This window comes from Xenopus laevis, chromosome 2L (assembly GCF_017654675.1).
Source record: "Xenopus laevis strain J_2021 chromosome 2L, Xenopus_laevis_v10.1, whole genome shotgun sequence".
NCBI classification, from domain to species: domain Eukaryota; kingdom Metazoa; phylum Chordata; class Amphibia; order Anura; family Pipidae; genus Xenopus; species Xenopus laevis.
Window position 1 is genome coordinate 93,352,437 of NC_054373.1, and position 24,117 is coordinate 93,376,553.

A 24,117-nucleotide genomic window follows, 5' to 3' on the forward strand; every position below is an offset into this window, starting at 1 on the left:
AAATGTGGAAATTTGCCACAAATTTGTGTCTGCCAAATTTATTCACCCATCACTAACAACAAGATCAGTCTCTGTAAGACTTTTATTATGAACAACCTTTAGCTTTCTGGCCGTGTTGGGGGATGCCTTACAATTCAGGCAGGGTAACAACGGCTTTAGATTCTTGACCTGGGAGCTTTCCATTGGTGGGAATATAAACTTTAGTAATATCAACATAGGGTTAGGGAGTCCCATAGCCTTTAAGAGAAGGAGGAGCATACTAAAATAAAGTAATTTTATTATGCTACAAAACATATATGGTCCAATTTCCAAAGGAGTACTGAGTGCCGGTTTTTTCTTTTACAAAACATATATGCCCACAATTTGAAGCTTTTGTCTGGGCACTTACAATTGTTCACTCATTAATCATAAAATACTTATAAGTGGGTAGGCTGCAGCTTTGCACTTTTGCCTTGCAAAAAATTGCTGTCATATAGCAAATGCACTGTGATTGCAACACCCAAGCATGCTGGAAATTGGTTTGTTTTTATTGTTAAATAACTAAAGGGGCTTTTTATGCTTTCTTATTGAGCCCCATTGTCTTTGTCCTAATCTATGACATTGTCTACATACTTGCAGCATTTTATTATTAATTATATTTATTAAAGTTAGAAATACTTATGTCTTTATAGTTGAGGTAAAATTATACTGTAGATTAATTCAACTGAATGACTATTTGACTCTGTGAAGTCTGCAAATTCTATAGTTGCTTGTTTGTTTCATTATTTTTGCATTGTGACTAGGAGGGTTTTTAAGTCATTTTACTTAAGGTCAGGATGAGGCCCTCCGCCTTAATTTGTGTCAGCAGTTTTTTTTTTTAAATTGAATCTCCAACCAACAGATCAGAAGGAATATGAAAATGTGATGATTATGAAGTATATATAAAAAACACTGATGTACCTGAAACAGAGTATCTTAGCCACCATGACCTAAATTTATTCAAGGATCAAATATATCATCTTAAAACAACTGTGGCCTGAATAGTCCACAGCCTGTTCATGGACTAGGTTACAACTTACTAAGAGACATGTGAATCTGCCCACCAACTAAATCTCTGTTGTGGAACATATCTGCAGGAAAAAAAAGCTCTAGGAAATTCTTCAATGGACAGAACTTAACATGAGCCTAGGGTTTCAGACACTTCATTTTATAGCAAATTCATAGACAAGCAGCACAGTTATTTTCCTGAAACAGATTTACTTTTAAAAAAAAAAATTGTTGCATGTACAATTTGAAAGGATTGGAAGAATCAAAAAGTAAGGATTATTTTCTACAAACTGTCAGTAAGAATGAAAAGCTAGTTAGAAAAATCAATGAACTGGCTCAGATTAACTGATGTGTCTGAATGGGTAGAACAAATGTTTCTTATTTTCACCTGCTTCATGACAGATGCTGAAGATATCTAGCTGAGGTTTTTGTGCATTCTACAGAGAGTGATGTGTGGTTCCAAGTTGGGTTAGGAGCCACCAAAAGTAGATTTGAGGTCTGACGTGTGATGGGTAGGACACAGAAGGCTTACAGAGGCTAGAAACCAAACTTAAGTTATAGCTCCACAAAAAAGTCTTGCCATACCCATCAAACAGATCATTTACTGAGCACTGCAGCATTAAACCTACATATCAGATCAGTGAGGTCGCAGCTTCAGAGTAGCTTAACCATAGCACAAGGTAGGATACAAGGCATGTTAATGGGCATAAATTGTGTTTCGTTTAAAACACTCACCAATAATGACACCATGTGACAACACCGCTTGTTTTTTCACTTATTATAAAACAGCAGACAATATTAGCATAATGAGTTTTTTTTACTATACCAGGAGCATGTTCTTTTGTTTATGGATATGTTTGTACAAATTAGGTGCAATAAAATGCATCTTATCTAAGCTATATTTACAGAAAATAAAATATTTATATTTTCAGGACTTTTTTCCCTTGAAACCATATATTGTACAACTCCATCCATTTCATCCTGCACATTACAGTGTTATTTGCTGTACCAAGAATAACATAATTTAAACCCATAACAACTGCTGCAGATAAAAAAAAAAAATCAACACTAGTGGAAATCAACTACTAAATGAGAAATTTTTGTATAGGAGAAAAGAAAGAAAGTATCCCCGTCTTCTTAATCAGAAAAAATACAAAAAGTTATATATTATCACTGTGTGATTTGATTTCACTTGAACCATGTGGTCTCGTGATCCAGTATCTATAGATTCCCCCCTTAATAATTCATCCCACAAAGTGCTAGTGCTTAACCTCAATAAATTAGCATTAAATAGGGTAAAACTTAAGAAACAATTAATTTTCCTTTTAAATATTGTGTATATTTAGTAATTTCTAACTCATAAATGATTCATTTAACATTAATTGATGAATTCCTAACAGCCAGCTAAAACACCAATAAGGATGATAAAGTGCCACCAATTGTGATTAATTCACATATGAATTAATTAAAGTGCAATTATAAATATCTCTGATTCCAAGAAAAGGTAGGAAAAGGAAATTGGTAGAAGGGTGGAGAAGTCCCGTATTTTCTAGCTGATTGTTTTACTAACTGCGGGACCCCAAAAAGGAGGAGAAGTCTGGAACTGTGGTCTCAATTCTATTTTAACTAGCTAGATTGAGAAGCTATCTTTTCTAAAAAACACACAAATTCCAGAGCACTTATAGTGAAAACAGTAGAACAAGAATGCAGATGAGGAATCTCCTATAATCTGGGCTGAGAGAAGCGCCCAGATCACTATAAAAAGTTTTTTTATAAAAAGAACCCCCCAAGGTTTTATCTAAAATGGTATAAACAGTAAGAATGGCAATCCAACGCGCGTTTCGCCAATTGCTTTTTCAAGGCTGACTAAATGAGAAATGTAATCATCACCGCAGTAGTTACTGTATCTGATTGGCTGGAAGGCTCAGGTTAGGACTGATAACATAGAAGGGGGCATAGGAATACTCATTCAGGTTTCCCAAGGCCTGTAAGAGACAAAATATATGGACACACAGCAACTGCCTTTGGACAAGTTCAGTCCATATCAGATAGGAGGATATTGCTTGTAGAGCTTCGTCGAGGCTTTAGGCGCAGAGCTTCATCCATAACCAAAAGAACTGACCTTACTGATGAGTCATTGTCTTCAGCCAAATATGCTCTTAGAAGCTGTTAGTGAACTCCAGTGTGAGTGACTCTTTGAATTTGCAGTGCATACATTGCTGTTGGGAGCATATTGAAAGAACTGTAGTCCAGCAAGGAAGATAATGCCTGCAGACCTTATTCAAGGAATTACAACAAGAGCTTCGTTGGAGGGCAAAGGGACAGATCCTCCTCATGAGTCACGGCCTGATACCAAAAAGTTTGCCTTTGTCACTGTTGGAAATACCAGCCCGAAGAAGCTGATTTCCATTGTCAGAGACTGCCAGAATGCTTTTACCTAAGTAGCAGAATGTTGACAGGCATGTTATCTGCTTACTTAAAATATTCAGTGTCATTTAAGTGTTAACACCTACAAAGAATTTGCACCACTAACAGGCCTAATTTATAGGTTAGGATTTCTTCCAGCAGCCACAAGGGTATCGACTGAGATTGGAAGATGGAAGGTTCCATCTTAATATTCAAAAACATTTTTACATTGTAGAACTCTCACTGAAGTGGTTGTATGGGCAGATACAGTGGATATGAATGAGAAAATACAAGGTTACTAAAATAAGCTCTTTAGTTACACAGTTTAGTTTAGTACACTGACTCTTTCTACACAGCTGATCCACAGAATAATCCAATTGATATTTTGGAGTTAGGAAGAAATTTTTTACCCTCTGAGGGAAATTGGAGAAGCTGCATGTGAGTTTTTTTTTGCTTTCTCCTGTATTAATATATATTGTACTGTGAGCATTAGGCTGACTTTTTACTGGGGTCATTCTGCATAGCTACATATCCCTAATGAGATGAAGGTACTAAACTATATTGAGTATATTGAGGTATTACCATACCTTAAAAGCATTCTACTGTTGAAATCATTTAAATAATAAACCCAATAGGATTGTTTTGGCAACAATATGGATTCACGTAGCTTAGTTCCCATTAAGTATAAGGTACTGTTTTATTATTACATGGAAATCATTTTAAAAATTAGAATTATCCATGTAAAAACTACATTTCCATAACTCTGGGCAATCTGGATATCAGGCCTAGAATAAGAGCTTCCATACCTAGTTTCCTGGTCTCTTCTAACCCCACTGGGGAACGATTCCCAAGTTTCCCTGACAGCTTTTTGTTTATAAGTTAAAATATAATCCTTATATAGTGAAAAGTCCAAATATCTAGTAAATATGGTTAGCAAGTCTAAATGTGGAATCTGGGACACATACATAGAATGTGTTACTCTATGCCTAGTATTTGCTTATCTCCTTTTAAAGGACAAGCAAAACTTTGCTCAACCATACTTTACCTAAATGTTTCTACGCTTCAAATTTGAGCACACTTCAACTTAGCGATGGCATCCTACCTTTTGTCAATAGTCCATCAAAACCAGGATTTTATGAAGCAATGCTGCGTCTAAAAAAATATTATTTTGGCAAATAGCCCCATCAAAGGAGACCTATTAACCCATGGAATCATTTTAAATACTTTTCCTAAAATAAACGTATACCTATACTATATAAGTTATTTAAATATTGTTTATCTCAGTCTTGAAGTTCACAATCACAGAAAGGAGGCAGCACAGCAGTCATTTTGTGGACACTGTTATTAATTCAAGCTTTGTATCATCCCAAAATCGTGTCTATGTGCCAGAATGGGGAACCTGATGTCCATGATACACAATTAAAGACATTGAGTAGAGAGCAGGGAATGTGAGCAGGGCAATTATATTTAGGATGTGCAGAATGGAAGGTAAAAGTGATTTCTATGCATGAGGCAAGGAAGTATGGAAAGCAATATATAATTGACAGGTGAGATTTTTAAATACATATATTACAGGTATGGATGTTTCAACAACAAAAAAATATTTTGGGTTTCATGTTTAGTTTAAAAAGAACTTTTATAATGCAGTATTACAGCCAGATGTAAAAGGGGAACTAAAGTAAGAAGCTCTATATGAATAACATTACAATCTGAATTTCTGAGACAAAAATACAATAGAAAACAAGAATTATTATGAGCATTTTCCCAGTGATAAGAGATCTATAAATGAGTAGTGTCTACGTCACATCTGTCACGAACATTGCATGGTAAAGAGTAGTTCAAAGGCAAATGATATTTGAAAGGAACCTATGAATAAAATAGAGGCAGCATAATAAACTGAGAACAAAGAAGAATTGCAAATCTGCACGATGGTTTACCAGAATATGAATCACTTCTGCAGAGTGGGGTTCAATAATGAAGTTCATGGAGTGTAAGACTTTGCTCTGTTACTTGCCAGTATGATTACTAAGACCTTGTGTGGTACAACAAACCCAGAGACTTTATATGACTCACATTGCTTTGCCTCACTTGCTGTTTTCCCACAAACTTTTGTCCACCACACAAAACCTGGCAAGATTAAGATTTTTTTAATGAAAAAACATAATCAACAAATAAAAAATAAAAAAAGCAAACTTTTTAAAAACGTGTTTTACTCAGTCCCAAATATTGATTCATAATAAATCAGCCCCATATAGTAACGAAGGCCTTCTAAAAAAAACTACAGTATTGTGTATTCAGAGTGATATCTGATATTTTAGTTATAAAGTCTTATAAACTGTGAAAACATGCAATTTAAAGCTGCATTTTACAATTGTGTTATCATTGTATATGAATAATATGCATGTTTCATATTTCACTGAGGTTTTACAGTTTAATTTTTTAATAGGCTTCAATTTCAGCGGTTAGACAAAATAATGGTCGCCTCTAATAAAAAAGATGAAGCACATTCATTAAAATTGAGACCAATTCTATGTTATTGTTTAACATTAGACATATTTTTTAATTGGGTAACAAATAAATAAATTGCATAATTTACAGCAGCATTTAATATGATGCACTGTAGTACAGTATAGGATTCGTCATCTATAAAGCTCAGAATTACCAGAAGGCCATCTCCCATAGACTCCATTTTAAGCAAATAATTTTAATTTTTAAAAATTAATTCCTTTTTCTTTGTAATGATAAAACAGTTCCTTGTACTTGATCCTAACGAAGCTACATGAATCCAAATTGGTAGCAAAACCATCCTATTGGGTCTACAGGTATATAATTTTTAAATTATTTTAACAGATTTAAAGCATGGATATGCAAAAATATGGAAACACTGCTTATCTGGAAAATCCCAGGTCCCAAGAATATGCAATCCTATAGCTCTTCTTGATTTTATTGTAAAAATGTGAAACTTTTTTATCAGCATCTTCTGTACCCCTTTAATGTTTAATTTAATCGTGTATATAAACTTTTCATATTAATAATGTCTGAGCTGCCCTTTTCTAATGCAGCTTTCTGCCCTTGTATTTACCAGTGTGGACTGAGCAGATCTTCCCACTGAAACATAACTTCTAAATAATTAATTGACAAATTATTAAGATAGTTATATAATTTTAATCACCTGTATATTCTTTTAACTATTTGACATTTATTTGTGACTGTTACCATTTGGTAAAAAAAAAAAACCAGAACATTTCATCCTGATTTACTCTTCTTTTCTAGTGTTTCTGCTTATTCAAAATAACACAAGAATAGACTACAGTCCAATGGAACACCATAGGACTCATTTATCTCTACAAGTACAGTTGTGGTTCCTGCAATTTCCCTGCAGTCAGTTTCACATAAAACCACATTAATAAATGGTACTTGTGTGAAAATGCGCTGCTTGCGCCTCCATATAGTTTTGCTCACCACTGCTCAGTCTTTTCTAGGTTACAAATCAGGTGCTGCTGTGCCTATTGATGCAGGGGAACGCTGGAGTTACTAACACCTCCTGATCATGCAGTAACTACTGGGTTCCCTTTTTTCTACATGGGTGCAGTACACTTAGATCTAAAGAATTGGGTGCATATGTCACTCGCATGGGAAATAATAGGCGGTCTTTGGAGTAATTGTGTCTGATTTGCAATGAAACGCACGTATAGTTGCAGTAGGGGCAGCACAATTCAAGAGAATTGCCCATTTGCATCCACAAGTGTGCTGGACTTCTGAGAAAATACAGTGCATTTTGGGAAATAAACATTGCAATTGCACTAAAAATTGCGCTTTGCTCACTGTGCCTCAGTAAGTGAATGCACCTTTGTGCAGTTTTTGAGTGCTGCCATCATACACAATCAGAGCCATATTTGTCATATAGTAGATACCAGTTTATATGCATGTGTGATGCGGGATTGCTTGGAAATGATCTCTCTTACATGCTTAAGGGCAGAGACACACGCTCAGATTCGGGGAGATTAGTCGCCCAGCGACAAATCTCCTCTTTTTCAGGGTGACTAATCTCCAAGAACTGCCTCCCGCCAGCTAGAATGTAAATCGCCAGCGAGATGCCAATCATGCACTTCGTTTTCCATAGTCGCCTGAAGTTGCCTCGGGAGACTAGATTCTAGCCAGCGGGAGGCGGTACGGGGACATTAGTCAAATTTATTGTAGGTATTCTAAAGCCATATTCATTTGGCAAGATCTCTAAACAAACATATCTTTCACCAATATGTCCACATTAAGGATCATAATTGCAGATATGCTGACAGTCGGATCTGATGGGAAAATCAAACCTGCCCAAACGACATCTGGCTGATTTTCGGTCAGATATTATTCAGCTAAGCCTCTTAAAGGGCCCCATACACATTAACAGGAAATGATAAGAAAGCTAAGACCACAGTTTGCTGCCTGGAACCTTGATGAGAGATCACTTTCTGGAATCCTTGCAGTAATGCCATGTTTAGAGATTTTTGTAGAGTTCTCTCTTTTATTAGCTTTCACTGTATGATCCACCTAGTGGCAGAATGCAGAATTTATTTATATTTGTATTTTATAGGTTTGATTAAAAATACAGCAATTAAAAAGGGAAACTATAAATACTATAAAGAAAAGAGTTAAAGACAATTTGGATTGTTAATTGACAGTTCCCTTTTATTATTCTACACTTCAATTCAATTTTTAAACATGCCTGTAGTTTACATTCCTATTAGACTAAAAATGGTGGACATGACTACTGCATAGAAAACAAGGGTTTCAGTCTTACACACAATCCATACAATGATGTGACGGCTATACAGGGGACAGTATGTGGGGAGTAGTTCTATTGATGCATGACCTTACAGCTGTTCTCCTGATCTGTGATATTTTATTCTTCAAGCAGATGCAGTGAGTCAGCTTGGCCCAAATACATTTTTAAAAAAAAGTCACCAAGACATCGCAGGGTTGTTGACATCAGTAATCAGGTGATCATGCTCTACCACTTACAAAATGACTCTGTTGTCTCCATTCTATAGCAGAGCTGAAAACTCTTTGAGGCCTTCCACACAACCACACAACCACAGACATAGCACCGTTGACATTTTACAAACTACGTTCCTCAGCACCACATTAAGCATATTCAAACAAGCTGTATGTGTGTGTGAGAAAGGTAAAGTTCCTTCATTCATTTCTGTTCGCTGTTGATTAAACTGCTGCCGCTTTTTTTCTTTCCTACAAGTCTTTTCTTTTTATTATTTGGGAACAAGTTATGTTGCAAATTAGTGGTTGCACATTCCTGTGGCCATACAAACTCCAAGACACTCAACGTCTTTGGGGAACGGCCTCCTTTATTGCAGTGAATTTATTTTTTTCCCCCATCTCTCTGCCAGTTCATTCTAAACCACAAGGAATAAACTACCGCCTACTCCAAGGCCACCACCATGGATTCCAGCAATCCCTTTGAACAGTTTGCAACAACATTCTCCAATGGCTTTTTCCGTGGTAAGTAGATCTTCTTTATCTTCCTGAGAGAGTTCATGGGATGACCTGGTAGGTTGCACTGGGTATATTAATCTCTCAAGTCTGTCAGTGCCTGATAGTATATTGCAGGAGATCCAGGCCAGTTTGAGGTTTAGGAAGTGGTTAAAGAAGAATTCTGGGAGACGTTAAGCAATATTTATATTTTAACAGGGGATTTCAAATTTTCTTTTATGTAGTTCTTTTAGTTCCCTTTTCACCCCTGGTAGAAATAAATGTAAGCTCTTGCCTTCATTGCTGAGATAGTGTTTAACACGCTTAACAGCTGCAGAAGTGAAAATGTTTAAAAAATATCCAAGATGTGTTTTATTAAAGGGACAGTGCAATATATTCCCCTGGGATTATAATGTAATTCATACTCATATTAATCTTTAAGATTTATACAATGCTTTATAATTATTCTTTGAGGTGTGCTGAATTCCTGCAACATTAAAGGGCAAGTCAACCCCAAAATAAATATTGGCCAATAAAAGAAAACGTAATTCTAACCAACTTTCCTATATACAAAATGTTCAGTCCTTTTAATTTTAATTGTACAAACAATTGCTATTGAAAGCAGCATTTGCTTAACTCCTGTTGTTACATTTAAACAACGTTGCAAAAGTCTCGGTTCCCCAGCAAAGACAGATCTGTTAATCAGCTGCCTTTTCTTACATTGTATCAACAGTCTGAGCCATCAGGGCAGAGAATAGATAGAGACAGACAAACACTGCTTTCAATAGCAATATATATACAAGTAATGTAAAAACCATAGAAAATTTAAATGTGCCCACTCCGACTGTATCTTATACAAATAACTTTATAACCATACAAAATTTGTAATGGATGTATATTGCAAAGGTTAGAATTAGGTTTTCTTTTATTAGGCTGCAAAAAAAATATTTTTTGGGTTGACATTCCCTTTTACACATACATCTATTTATTTATCTATCTAATCTATCTATATAGGCAGCTGGATGCCGGCATGACTCGTATAGTGGGGAACAGTGCCTGGGTGCATATAGTACGAGGGAATAAATGCAGGACCGAAAAAAGCTCGTACTCACAAAAAAGTTGTGTTTTGCTCAATAAACGTCGTTATTATCTTTATAAGACCTGTGAGTGCAAGCCTTTTTCAGCCCTGCATTTATTCCCTCGGGCTATATGCACCCAGGCACTGTATGTATATATATATATATATATATATATATATATATATATATATATATATATATATATATATGGCCATGCAATAATAGGAATCATGGGAATAGGTCCCAGTAATATGGGATGCCTATTCAGTGTGTAGATCTAGTGATTCTGACAGTAAGTTAGATAACAATTCTATAGTAAGAGAGGGTTCAGATATTTTGAGGAGCTGTGGATTACGGAAGCATTATTTGATTATTTAATTAGTGTATATATTTTATTTTATTTTGTGCAGTATAATGGGGTCCAGCCATTTTGTGTATACAGACTTTCAAGCAATGGATATTTCTTGCTCAACTGCATTTTGTATTAATTCACATTATTTGCATTCGGTAAATAGCATATCGATATTTAGCCCAATTAGATTTTTTAAAAAAAATGTTATATTTTATTAGGTATCTGTCCGGCCAAGCACCTATAGTACAGACTTCATGGGTTAGGAATAATTGGTGTGTCAGTCGTTTTCTGACAGTTTTCTGGTGTATAATTTATGAGACCTTCTAGCTGGTCTCCAAATGCAGCTATCTGAGGTATAGTAACATTACATTCCCCAGTGGTCAAGTTTGGATAGCATCAATCTGGATAGACCCTATTGGAGCAATGTAAAGCTTTATGTATAGTGTTTTTGATCCTTTTCGTCGGAATGAGGCTATAGATATACTGAAAGCAACTGCTTTCATTTTTCAGGAAGCAAATTACATTTGTTCTCTTGTTTGAAAAGTCTTTATCAACGGAGTCTTCCGTTATAGCTTTCTCACAGATTCTTTATCACATAACAAATATGCATCAAAATGAAGAGGGGTACTTTTGGCAGAACCATCTTTTGTTAAAACATTGCAGTGGAATGGTAAAAAAAAAATATTATAAATTATAAATTACATTTATTAAATGTGTATATTACACTCTACATATATACACTTGGTTTTTTTTAACAACTGTAGAAATAAGTCAAATCAACATTATTCCTACAGATATATCATGAACTGGATGAATGAGATCTTCACAAACATTTTTTTTACACTTATTCACACTTAAGGTGGCCATACACGAGCAGATTAAAGCTGCCGATATTGGTCCTTTAGACTGATTCGGCAGCTTATCTGCCCATTTGTGGGGGCTCCCAACAGGTCCTCCCGATCTATATCAGGCCAAAAATTGCCAGTTTGATTTTTTACTGCAATCAAGGACCGCATCAGCGACCTCGCCAAACGAGCGGATATAATAATGTATGGCCACCTTTAAACTGATATGTAAATGTATACTGGTATACATCTGTTTGAAAACAGTATGACCCACAAAATATTAGTCTTATCAGTCTTTTCCACATGGTTCTCTAATTACAGGTGATGATTAAATTAATTTTTATTGTTATTAATTATAAGACAACTGAAAATGAAGTTTTCATTTTGTTTTTAAAATTATTAATTTTTTTTTATGGTCCCATTTACTTGTGCAAACAGGCAGTTGTATAAATGACAATGTAAAAGAGGAACATGAGATGAACTGAATGGATAAATTGTTGCCATGCAAGACAAACATGGCATAAATCAAAGTGTTAACCAGAGACTACATAATAAAAACTATACATAATAGACAGTACAGTCTTCATAAAATGAGAACTGACACAATGGTCTTTTTATATCGGCACGATAGATACTAGGTTTGATAGCAATTAATGGGTTATATTCTATGTTAGAGAGAGAAGCAGAAAAGAAAGGCAAAAAAAAATGCAAGAAATACTTTAAACTGATGGTACTAACAAGTTCATTTCCTAGTAGTGGGCTTTGCATTATGGAAAAGGCCAATTGACTCCCATCCTTGTTCTTTCCTGCTAACCCTGCAGCACTCAGCACTGGACAGGCAACTGGATACACATGAAAGAAAAAACAGTGGGTGACATTGTTTGCAGAAGTGCGACTAAACCATTGAGTCTATTTTATTACTTTGCGTATATGAATAAAATAAGTAAATGGTGGCCCTGTATGAAAGGCAGTAGCATTTCTTCTATGTGGATTGGGGCATAATATAGGATGACAGGCAGTTGGCGAGCCATAGAACTGGAATTCTCTTATTTATGCAGTCATTAGACTGACTTGTCATCTGTTAATGCACAGATGGAGCTCAAGTTGTCAGTGATACTACTTCTATTTCTAAGTATTTATCATTATTTACTAGCATTTGATAGCAAGATATGAAAACATGTTTTAAGTTTCCCAAGCCTTCAACAGACTTGTACTGCATTACGTTTTCTTGCAGCTCAAAAACCTGTTCACAAAGATGCATTTTGGCCAGCTGATTTTGGCGCAGTTGTTCACCCGGAGGATAGAATGGTTTTCTGCATGGTCAAAGCAGAACACTTTTGGGAAATGCTTTAATAACTGAGCCAGATCATGAACATTTTTTTGGACTTTATAAAACATGTGAAAACAACTGACCCAGTGGGGCAAAATTTTAACAGAAAAAATATATATAAATTTCTTTAAATCCATGCCTTTCCTCTGATTCTAAGGGGCAGATTTACCAAAGGGCGAAGTGGCTAATGCTAGCATCAATTTGCTAGCGTTACCGCCCACAGGGACATCGCAGGCGCCAATTCGCTAGTGAAAGAGACAGGCGCTAGCGATCATTCACACAGGCGACTTTTCACTCTGGAGAATGGACGTTACTCTACAAATTCACGAAAGTTTGGATTTAACTGAATGTTACCTCTTTCGCCAGAGTTTCCTTTGCCACCTCAGACCAGGCAAAGTGCATTAAAATATCTAGAACTTACTCAATCTTCTGCCACTTACTGTATATATTCTGTGAGCTGAAAATGCATCAAAGTCCAAAAAACACTGGTGTCTTTTATTTTTTTCAACCTGATTGCCTGCAAAAGACCTGACTTAAACTTTTTTTGGGTAACGGGTTTTACCCATACATTTGCAAACATTTGGAACATTAAGATAGAAATCAACTGAAAAAGTCTTTATTTTAACCCCTTTAACAGCCTTGTCCTGTGTATTATTTACATTCACTTATTTTTCCTACAAAATATTTTGGTATATTCCATTCTGTACCCCCTCCTATTTTGCTTTACTTCAGAAACCAATAAAAATATATTTCAAAAAAAAAAAAAAATATTTTGGTATAGATTGTTCTGCTTCGATGGACTTAGTTTATTTATTGTTCTGTTAGGTAGATACAGTAGATCAGTCCTTAGGGCATCTGCACTGAAATGCAGAAATTACATACAGCAGTTTGCACAGTCAAATTTGATACACAAAAGCTATTATCAGACTGGCATACCCTATATAAAAAGTTTAACTTTATTTTGAACACACACACAAATATATGTATTTTTCTCCGACTTGAGAGTACCTTCCAGTGGCCAAATGTAGAGATTCCTTTTTTTATATGATCTAAGCATCTTTATACTAACAGAATACATTACAGCAAATTTATACAGGTACTTTACAATGTCAGTGCGTGAATTAAACCTTAAACTGTTTTCTAACTGTCAGTCTCAATGGTTCAAAAACTGCTCTTGTTTTCCTAATTCTAATAAAATTTTAGTGTAATGGCGTACACCAGTAAATTTGGAATCTCTATCTGAAGAATATAGAGGGTGATGAAAGCATAAAAATAAACTCGCAAGAAATAAACCACAATCTTACAATATCTCGTATTTTGGTAAAAATAAACAATAATAGAGACTACAAGAACATTTTTATACAAAGTATTTTTTTAAACAATTAAGGAAATTGCGTGTGTGAGGCTATTGCAGTCACTTCTTAACCTGTCAATTGTGCAGTTTTAATTGATTATGATATTGCATGTATATATATATATATATATATATATATATATATATATATATATATATACGTATATATAGGGGTAAATTCACTAACCTGCGGAGTTGCGCTAGTGCAGGCTTCACCAAACTTCGAAGACGATGTTTCGCCAGGGCGCCGCTAATTCACTAAAATCCGAAGTTGCACTCAGGGAGGCGAACGGTAGTGAAGTTGCGCTAGCGTTAATTCGTCAAGGAAAGCGAAGTTACGCTAGCGATGCCTACATTGCATAGGGCGCCAAGTTAAAGTACAATGGATGTATATGTAGCAGCAAATACATTACACTACACAAGCCTGGGAAAGCTTCATAAAATAAAATAGAGTTGTTATATTGCCCTACACATGTGCCCACTGTATAGTTTAGGTGCCATATGTAAGAAAATGTAGGGGGGAAGGAGGATACCCCTAAAAAAATTTACGATCTTTTTCAGCCTATCACCCTTAAAAAAGGAAAAGACGCCAGCGATTTTTGGGACTTAGAAAAAATGTCAACTTTTTTTGAAGCAATCCCTATCTACTCTAGTGCTCTTTGCCTGGTCTGAGGTGGCGAAGGCAAGTCTGGCGCAAGAGGTAACGTTCAGTAAAAAAGCGCAAGTTAGTGAATTAGCGTAGTTACGTCCCTTAGCGCAACTTCGCCTGGCATAAGAGAGAGAGTGAGTAACAAAAAACCCACGCAGTCACTAGGCTCCTTTAGAATAACATATTTTAACAAACAAAAGAAATTCCAATGTTTCATACAGTGTAGTAATCTTCCTCAGGGATATATATATATATGCATTTGGGGAAAAAAATTTGCACTTTATACATATCTGTTAAATAATGATAACAATACAGTTATGAGATCCTATATCTGGAAACCCATTATCCAGAAAGTTCTGACTCTTAAAACAATGAAGCCAGATTCAGGTCTCCCCTCAGTCTGTTATTCAGTTGGCTGGTAACATTGTTTTAGGCATCAGAGCGAGAAGTTCAGGCAATGTAAACATCCAAACAGATAAAGTTTCCAATAGTTGCTTAGATGTACTAGGAAAAATGTTCAGTTTAATGGGAAGATCCACTCTTATGTTATGTTTATATGTATTATGAGAAATATGGTACCCTTACTGAAAATTTTTTTAAAAGGCATTTTTGTGACCTTTACATGGAAACAGAATTCAAATAGTGACTTTTTATAATGCTTATTTTATCATGTTATTAATACATTAGAGGCTGTAAAAATTCTTATCGCATATTTTTGTCTTTAGTATCTGCACAGAATTAAGGGTATGGGACCTGTTATCCAGCATGCTGGGGACTTGGGGTCTTCAAGATCTTTCCATAATTTGGATCACATCCATACTTTATGTCTATTAAAAATATTGAACTCAATGGAATTGTTTTGTATCCAGTAAGGATTAATTATATCTTAGCTGGGATCAAGTACAAGGTACTATTTTATTATTACAGAAAAAAAGGAAATAATTTCTAAAAATTACAATTATTTGTTTAGAATGGAGTCTATGGGAGACGGCCTTATTTGAATTCAGAGCTTTCTGGATAATGGGTCCTTCTAAGAACATTCATGGAAACATTTTATGGTCTATTTGCCACTCCGACTGATTCGATGTCCAGAAAATAATTTTATTCATATAGCAGTATCTGACATCACCACCCCTGTTGTTCTGTTGTGAGACGTACACCATGTACTGAAAACCATTTCAGCAAGGTTATATGACCTTTGGAATTTGGGCTTTGTAGATCCTTATCCTATCTATATGTGTGTGTGTATTTTATGTGTTTTACTGTTTAACAATGTTCAGGTGTAGAAAAATGTGTGGATTTTTTGAAGAACTTTGACATTGGCAAGCAATGGGGAGGACAGAACGTGGATGTGGGGGACTGCTGTTTCTTAGAGTAAGAAATCCAGGCCTGATGGTGTGCAACTGATTCTTTAGGTGCTGCATCTACTGATATAGTAGTTGTGTCTATGGAGAAAGAGAAAAGTACAATGGTTGGACAGAACTGAATAACTGCTTAACTAGGGACAGTGATATTCTGTCTCTGTGATATAGAAACCAACCCCTTAAAATAAGGGCTATTGAAAAGTAAAATCAGGGTCATACTGTATATAGTGATGATTTGCTGCACTAGGTTTTATCCTGATAAATTGAAATAAAATCTATATCATTCTTATGTTTAAAGTATATAATTTGGTACATGTTGGTCTAGAAAGTAGTGACTTATGGATAAAAATATGTAGCATATTTCTTTATATAACTGATTCTCTAATATAAATGTGGAGTTTTGCATGCATTTTTTTTTTGTACAATTTCCCAACATTTTTTTATTTCCCAGACAAGCATTCATAACCGAGTCTGTGAGATAAAGGAAATGATCTACTGAACTGTGGGAAATCTCTGAGTATTCTCAGAACAACTTCTACATGCAGAGACGCTTGAGTTTCTATATTAATCACCAGTTATGTAGTGACTGGCAAACATGGGGGATCAGTCAGATATACATAGAACTACGTACAGGTGTCCCCTTTGCTCAGAGTCAAACGTTTTGATCTTCTACATTTTTCCATCACAGAGCATTTAAGCAGTTGCTATCTGATGTGAAACTGGAATGCACCTAGACATTTTCAAGGCACCGTACGAAATGTGGTAATTAAAAGCTATTCCATGAGTCACCAGTGTTATGCTCACTAAACATCATCTTTATGCATACAGCAAAAATGCTGAAGCTTTGTTGAGATAAGAGAAAGGAAGTCAAATCAAACCTTGTGTTTTTTGGTAAAATTTCTCAGGCATATGTGGTAAATGATTTCTAAAAGAGAGGTATAAGCTCTGCAGTCAGACAATAGTAAATACAACGTGCTGGTGTTTGCTATTATTATGCTTTACTCTTACTTACTTACCGTACTTACTCTTACTTTAACATAGGGTATCCCAAACCCAGAACAGACTCTAAGGTTCCGGTCACGGCCCACTGTTCTGCCTATAGCAGCCGCCTTTGGCTTCAGGTGGAGCCGTCTGCTACTTAGATGCTGCAAGGTCTTAATGTGGGAGAACCAGGAAGAAAGTTCTGGGCGAACCTAGAAACCAAACATGTATTAAAGGGATGGGGGAAGCAGGCAGCGTAGACAAGAACAGGCCGAGTCAAACCAGTCGGGCAAAACAGGGAGCTGAGACGAAGTTGAGGTCACAGGCCAAGATCATATACAGAGTACCAAGACAGAATCCAAAGAATAGTCAACACAGGCAGAGGGTCAGTTCAGGCAGCAGATTGGCAAGGTCAGGGACAGGCAAGGATCAAGAAACCAAATATCAGGCTACAAAATACACCCAGGAACTATGAAAGGAACATTTACATTGGGCAATACACATTAGGCTAAGAGCATTTTAAATATTTGAACTTCTCGCCAATGACGTCACACGACCCTTGTGAATAAGGGAGAAGATATCTGAACACTGCGCAACCCGGAAGTGGCAGAAGCGGCTCAGGACCATACAGCCCTGCCGCCTGCCAAGTAACCTCCTCACTGGCATTTTTGAGCCTGAGGCAGCTCCTGCAATTCGCCCCTTCATCTCTTTGCATGCCAGTGCTTATGTTTCCTGTGTGGGGGTCTGGGGGGGCTGCATTACTAGTGCAGAAAGTGCAATTGGCTCTCTTGCACTCCTATACCATGCGTGGATTTTTGTAGGCAATAACGTATACTATATGGTGTTGGTTTTACTTTTAGCTGTAAATTAATATTTTTTTCAAAATAAGCCTCATAGATGTTCTCTGGTATCTGTTTCAAAAGAAGGGTGTGTGTGTCCTAACAGTCCATGTCAGAAGCACAATAGGAGGGCCATAACCAATCACAGCCCTGCAGTCACACAAGTAAAGACAGGCATCAGTTCCCTATCAGGTCAGCCTAGCTGCTGATTGGTTCCTATCCTACAGTGCAGTGTACTGAGTGCCGCCTACTCTCCTGCACAGCCTGGGAAAGGAGGCAGTGGGAAGTTGAACAAATGTGTTGGACTAGAAGGATTTTTGCAGAAATTTTCAATAAAGACACCAGAAACACAACTATTTAAACCACATTCCTTCTATATCTAAAAGAGTAAAATCCACTGGTACATTCTAGTTTTTTACATAAACAATTCTGGTCACATTTATAGGTAAATTCGCTCTGTGTTGCATCAGTATATGCTTCCTGCCCCATAGGATCAGCTGACACATCCAAACACATATGTAAAGATTGCAAAAAGTATTTATATGAGGATTATGCACAGTTCTGGAGACACAACCTTAAAAATAGAATTGCTGCATCAATGTATAATAAGCATCCTTGCTCACATTTACACTGCCCCTACCTCAACAGCAGGACCTGCTATGCACTGATTTCCTTTTTTCTTAAACCTTAACTCTCTTCTATGTGTTTTAAAGCAGCAGTGGAGAATAGAGAAGACAAAGGTTCAGTAATACACAATGGTGCATCAGGTTTGTTCTCCTCTGTGCTTAGTCCAGTTCCTCAGCTATAATAAAGTCCCAATCTTAAACAGATGGCATTCAAAGTTAATACATTTATATTTAAACCTGTCGCTGATTTTCTTATACTGTATTTCATTAGAACAAACTAATAATTTAGAAATATTTCTAACTGGGAGGCAGATGGGACCATAAGAAATGTATAAGTCATTTGGTTTATTGCTAATATGTATTGGACCAAATTTAATAAACTGTACATTTTCCTTGTTTATAAAGCTTAACAAATATCACAATTCTACATAATAAAATTATAACTGCATGAAGATTATACCAATGTTCTTAATATTCCAAACATGTGTTTTCCATCACACATCTTAGAAGAGAATTTCTGCATGAAAAATGACACTGCAAATTGGAAAATGAATACCATAATAGGGAAGACTTTCAATTTCCGCCATTGATGTAGCGCAGTGTTTGAGTGAATAAGCATATGGGCACCTTCGTGTGTGGGGGACATGTAACTACGGGTTATTACAGCAATTTAAGTGGGTTATTTTTACACAGCCTGGTTTTGTTTATTTGTCTTCAAGTTTTTTTTTTTCTAGCTAGTGCCGATGCCAGACTTGCCTGTACAGTCCTACACATAAAGACAACTCAGCAGAAATATGGTGGATGTAACTAGTGGTTTTTAGACCATATTCAGCCTTCTTGCATGTTCTTATACTTCTTTGTGCAGGTTTGTTTATTAACTGATTATGCTAATGCTGTGCAAAAATAATATTTACTGTATATGCACACATAAGTAGCTAGTTAGAAATGCATATTTATTTCTGCAGAAAAAAATCTTGTATACAAGTATATATAGTATTATAAGGTTGTTTTAACTCAGAAGCCTCATCTATCAGCATAATTGTTTACAAATATATACGGGAGCTGCTACACTGCTTATTCAGCATATTAGACTGAAACATTTGCCCTGAATTTTAATGAAATTGTGCCTGGCCAGAAACGAAATAATGAAAAACTGCATAACGTGCATAATTCAAAGGGTTATATCCATTTAATAATATTTTTCCACTGAATTCAGGGTTAGGGTTAGTAATCTTAGATTAAGTATAAGATTACTATGCAAAGTAGCAGATTACTATGATAAGTATTGTATTGTGATTTATGGGGTTATTTACATGGGTTGCTGTGCATTTGCTTGCATACATTTTTGCACTAGTACATGATTTTTTAATTATTTTTGCTTACATCATTACATCAGAAAGTATACTTATGACAGTTCGCATACACTTCAAGAAATACTTCAATTTAGACCAAAGGCCATATTTATCATTTTTTTCCAAGAAGTTTTCTTTTTTTCATAAGGTGTTTGAACCTGTATGGGTAAGTATCCACTGGTGATCAAAAATGCCCTTTTCTATATTTCTTATTTCAGCAACCACAGTTACAGTCATGCAAAATTGCACCGTTTTTGCATGAATTGATGCCTTCTGTTCTGAATAATGCGCCTATTGATGCTGGAAAAACCTGGAGCTCCCCCAAGTTAGTGATATTTCCAGGGTTCCTACTGTGGGCAATGTCAATTGGCGCAGCAAACTTGTGCCTATAGAATCGTGCAATACAGAGCATCCTCAATGTCGCAATCCCAATCCCATAAATTAACACTGTATTTTTGTCAGAGTCGTCAAAACAGGCTTGTGGCATTGGAAACAATTAAGGGTAGGACTACACGGCCGACTTTGATATTATCCGATGCTGGGCAACAAACCACACGCGTCAAGTTGGATGCGACAGGAACAAGGTAAGTAATATAAAATCAGATAGTGTCGCAACGGTAATCCGTCGCAAACGCAGCTTGCAGCTTTTGCATCCGACAGTCGTGTTGTGTCGGATTGCCTTTGTGACATTATCCGACTTTATATTACTTACCTTGTTCCTGTCACATCCGACTTGACGCGTGCGTTTTGTCACCCATCTTCGGATCGTTCAAAGTCGGCCGTGTAGTCCTTCCCTAAATCATGTGCAACTCCCTACTGGTTGGGGATCAGTAGCAAATCCTCCCTACTGGTTGGGGATCACTGCCATAATGCAAGCATGTTTCTTCTCCAATAGCCTGTAGCTTGAGGATACTTTATAAGACTGTATGTCAAGGCACTGTACAAATTCACACTAAAGGAGAGAAAAGTCCCTTCACCAAGCTGAAGCCTGTCAACATTACAGCCTTCTTTTTCAGTAAACTTTGTGTGGTTGTCCTTTTAAACATACACATAGATGGAATATACACACAATACGACACAATATGAAATTTCAACAAAAGTCTAGGCAACACACATCATTCACAAATTTATTTTTAAAGTTTGGACTGGTTGTCTGTCATTGGCAATACAGCTATAACAGAAATAGACAATGGGGCAGATTTATCAAAGGTCGAAGTGAATTTTCGAAGTAAAAAACTTCAAATTTGGAAGTAATTTTTGGCTACTTCAACCATCGAATAGTCCAACTTCGATTTGAAGTTGAAAAAAACTTTGAAATTCGAATATCGAAATGTATCATGTACTGTCTCTTTAAAACTTTGATTTCGACCATTCACCACCTAAAAGCAGCCGAAATGCTGTTTTAGCCTATGGGGGACCTCCTAGAACATATATGGAGGCAATAGGTGGAGTTTGAGAGATCAAAGTTTTTTTGGGGAGAAACTTTGAATCGAAGTAGATCAAAGGCGCTATTCCTTCGATCGTACGATTCGAATATGGACCACTTCGACCCCTATTCGGTTGGTCTTTTTGAATTCGACTTTTTTTAACTTCGAACTTAGAGTGTGCATGCCATTGCTTGCAGCAGAACCACAACAGCATCACCTTTCAGCTGGCAAAGAATTATCGGAACTTTAGTCACATTTAGTAGACTATTGAACCTGTGTTTCATTATCAAACAATAGTAGTCACTTCTTGGTGGCATTTCCAGCAGAGTATTTAAACATCATATGAATGAGTGCTCTTAATGCCCAAACAACCATTTAACATTTCAAAGAACAAAATAGAAGTGGATAATAAAATAAAGTAGATAAATAAATGGACACTGGTTAAGAAAGAATGTTACTACATACTATTTCTCCTTTTAATAGCATTGTATTAATTTTTTATTACATTATAGGTTCAGATATTATATTCTTTATGTCTTTTTAAATGTTTAGTGGCTTTGCTTGTTTTGCTTCAGCCAAAGCTCCACTCTCACTGACCTCCCTACACATTAAGGCACTATTAGACTGTTTTTCTAAGGTAAGGAGTTCAATCGTACCAGGATAGCTGCCCATCGCAACATATGAGATGTTTGGTTTAATTTTCCTACTGGTATCAGACTGAGTAAACTTACTTGGTTTTGATTAATATGGGCAACGGCAATCTTTGCACCTGTGTTCATAAATGAGCTTTTATATGTACAACGTTGTAAATGATTCTTTCAGACAAAGACCTTTTATGCTGATGACTGTAGCATTTTAACATTTCAGCAAGGAAAACAACAGGGTCTGTGAACCAAGCTGATCCTATCTGCTGTCATTTTGTATCTACCATACAGGAAGTGGGCACTGTGTGTGCCAGCTAGGGTACATCTTCTAACAGATTTATTGGTGTCCACTCAGGAACATCAAATATCAGGCTATTCTGAGAAGTAACCACAGCATTTCTCATGTATGGTAAGATCCAGACAGCCAATGTAGACAGATAACTTATGCCTTCCAAAAAGGGGAAACAGCAGAATCTGCATGGTACAGATAAAGATGAGAAAAAAATTACCACATTGTTAAGCTCGTCACGCAAGGCTAAAAACCACTCTCGTTTTGTCTGGTAGAGTTCTGCATTTGTGTCTTGCAAGAGTCTCCTGCAACTTTACTTTCTCTAAATTACACATTATTTGTCTGTCTGTAACCCTTGTAGTCTTGTAGCTGACATTAGTAGGAATCTCCTGTCTACCCACAAAATATATTTTTATCAGAAATGGTTTATAGTCTGCAATACCATGTGCCCATTTGTAATGTACTTTCCTTTGTGTTACCATTCATTAGGAAATAGGTCAATCCCCAGCTAACAAATAGTCACACAACCAAGTTCTATTTAGTGCTGGAAATAATTTATTAGGAACAGACAGCAAGGGTTATTTTAAATTATTATTTACCCAAAATTGCAGCTTCAGCATTCAATGATTCCCCATTTACTACCATAGGTAATAAAAGGCACAAAGTTACATCCCATATCAACCAATAAGATGTGTATTTTAAAACCGGGTACCAGTAAAGCCAACTTGCTGATTCGCTGCTCTAGGTGAATATACCTGTAACCAAACTTTGCACCTTTTATTACATAAGCCCCAAAGTGTCTGAAGACCAGTGTCATAACTTGATGTTATTGGGCCTCACAATAAATTAAGGAGGTTATTTACTAAAATATGATTTTGTTGCTCATATTTTAAATAAAAAAAGCTCTACCAAACCCATTCACGATTTTGCCTAGTTATCATTACAAGAACTCTAATTAATCGGGAAAAACGCAATAAAATCGAGCGAAAAATCCAAAAACTAAGATTTTTTCTCACTTTTTGCCACAATCACTAGATTTTGGACCTAAACCCAGAACCACAATATCTTCAAATTGGAATAGGAACATCTCCCACTGATTTATACATGACCTTGACAGGTTTGAGATAGCTGATTTTCAGATTCGGGCTTCTTGCAGCATCAAGGTATAAGAAATCTCGAAAAATAACAGCATTCAAGTAGCACAGTGTGCTAAAACTATAGTCTGTCATATTAATTATACTTGAGCTTGTCATCTATATTTACATGACAGTGCTAAAAGGATAAATCAATTAGCTAATTATTAGGGGTCACAATACCCCATGCAGTGGGCAAAGTGCAAGAAAAGGCCACAATCTGTAGATAAATATTAAGTTACAGGGAAAAGTAAGTGACAGCTTCCTGTGTTCATAGGAACGTTTGTATGTATGGTGGTTATTATGTTGCTTGTCTCACCGGTGGCACTCTCCATATATTTTAGCAACAGCCCAATTAACATTGCAGAGCACTTTTCATTTGAAATTTAGGGTGAAAAAGCAAGCAACATGGAAGCTCCCTTCAGGGCCATTTCTGGGGTTCTGGCCCCCTGAGGTGGCCTTTGGATGCTACCCCCCACGCATCCAACACTTAGCTTTCAGGGTAATTATACTCTCTGCAATAGAAGAGATGAAATCGTAATTAAGGCACTTGAAGTTACCAGGAGCAATTTCTTGCCATCTCTTGTAACTTGTGGGCTTTTTCAACTCGCTTCATGACAGCAGTGCCCCTGGCTCCCTTTAGATAAATGACACAAGCATATATGGAAGACTCTGGGAACGAAATAAACTGTGCAAAATTAAATGTAAAATAATGTCAATATCAAAAGAATGGTTTTATTCCAATCCTTATTAAACTAGGGCCTCATAGTCATAACCAGAAAAAATGGTAATCAGTTTATTAACTATTCACAAAGTTTTCACTAGGTCTAGTAACTCATGGCAACCAGATTTTTGCTTACAAATAGGTGACCAGTAAATGTTACCTGCTGATTTACTTGACCTGGGGCAAACTTTGGCCAGAGTTTGACCAGCTCACTGTCAT

At 36.3% G+C, this 24,117-nt stretch overlaps 1 protein-coding gene across 2 annotated transcripts in view; it reads left to right on the forward strand.

The window, feature by feature from the left end:
- The first annotated feature begins 8,674 nt into the window (after positions 1–8,674).
- Positions 8,675–24,117, forward strand: part of runx3.L (RUNX family transcription factor 3 L homeolog) — a 75,935-nt gene continuing 60,492 nt past the window's right edge. Inside the window, exon 1 of one of the 2 annotated variants that reach the window (XM_018244726.2) lies at positions 8,675–8,940. In XM_018244726.2, the coding sequence (XP_018100215.2) occupies positions 8,880–8,940 (61 nt within the window). In that variant the 5' untranslated portion in view covers positions 8,675–8,879. The remainder of the gene's footprint in view (positions 8,941–24,117) is intronic. The other variant, XM_041580820.1, reaches the window with a different exon arrangement.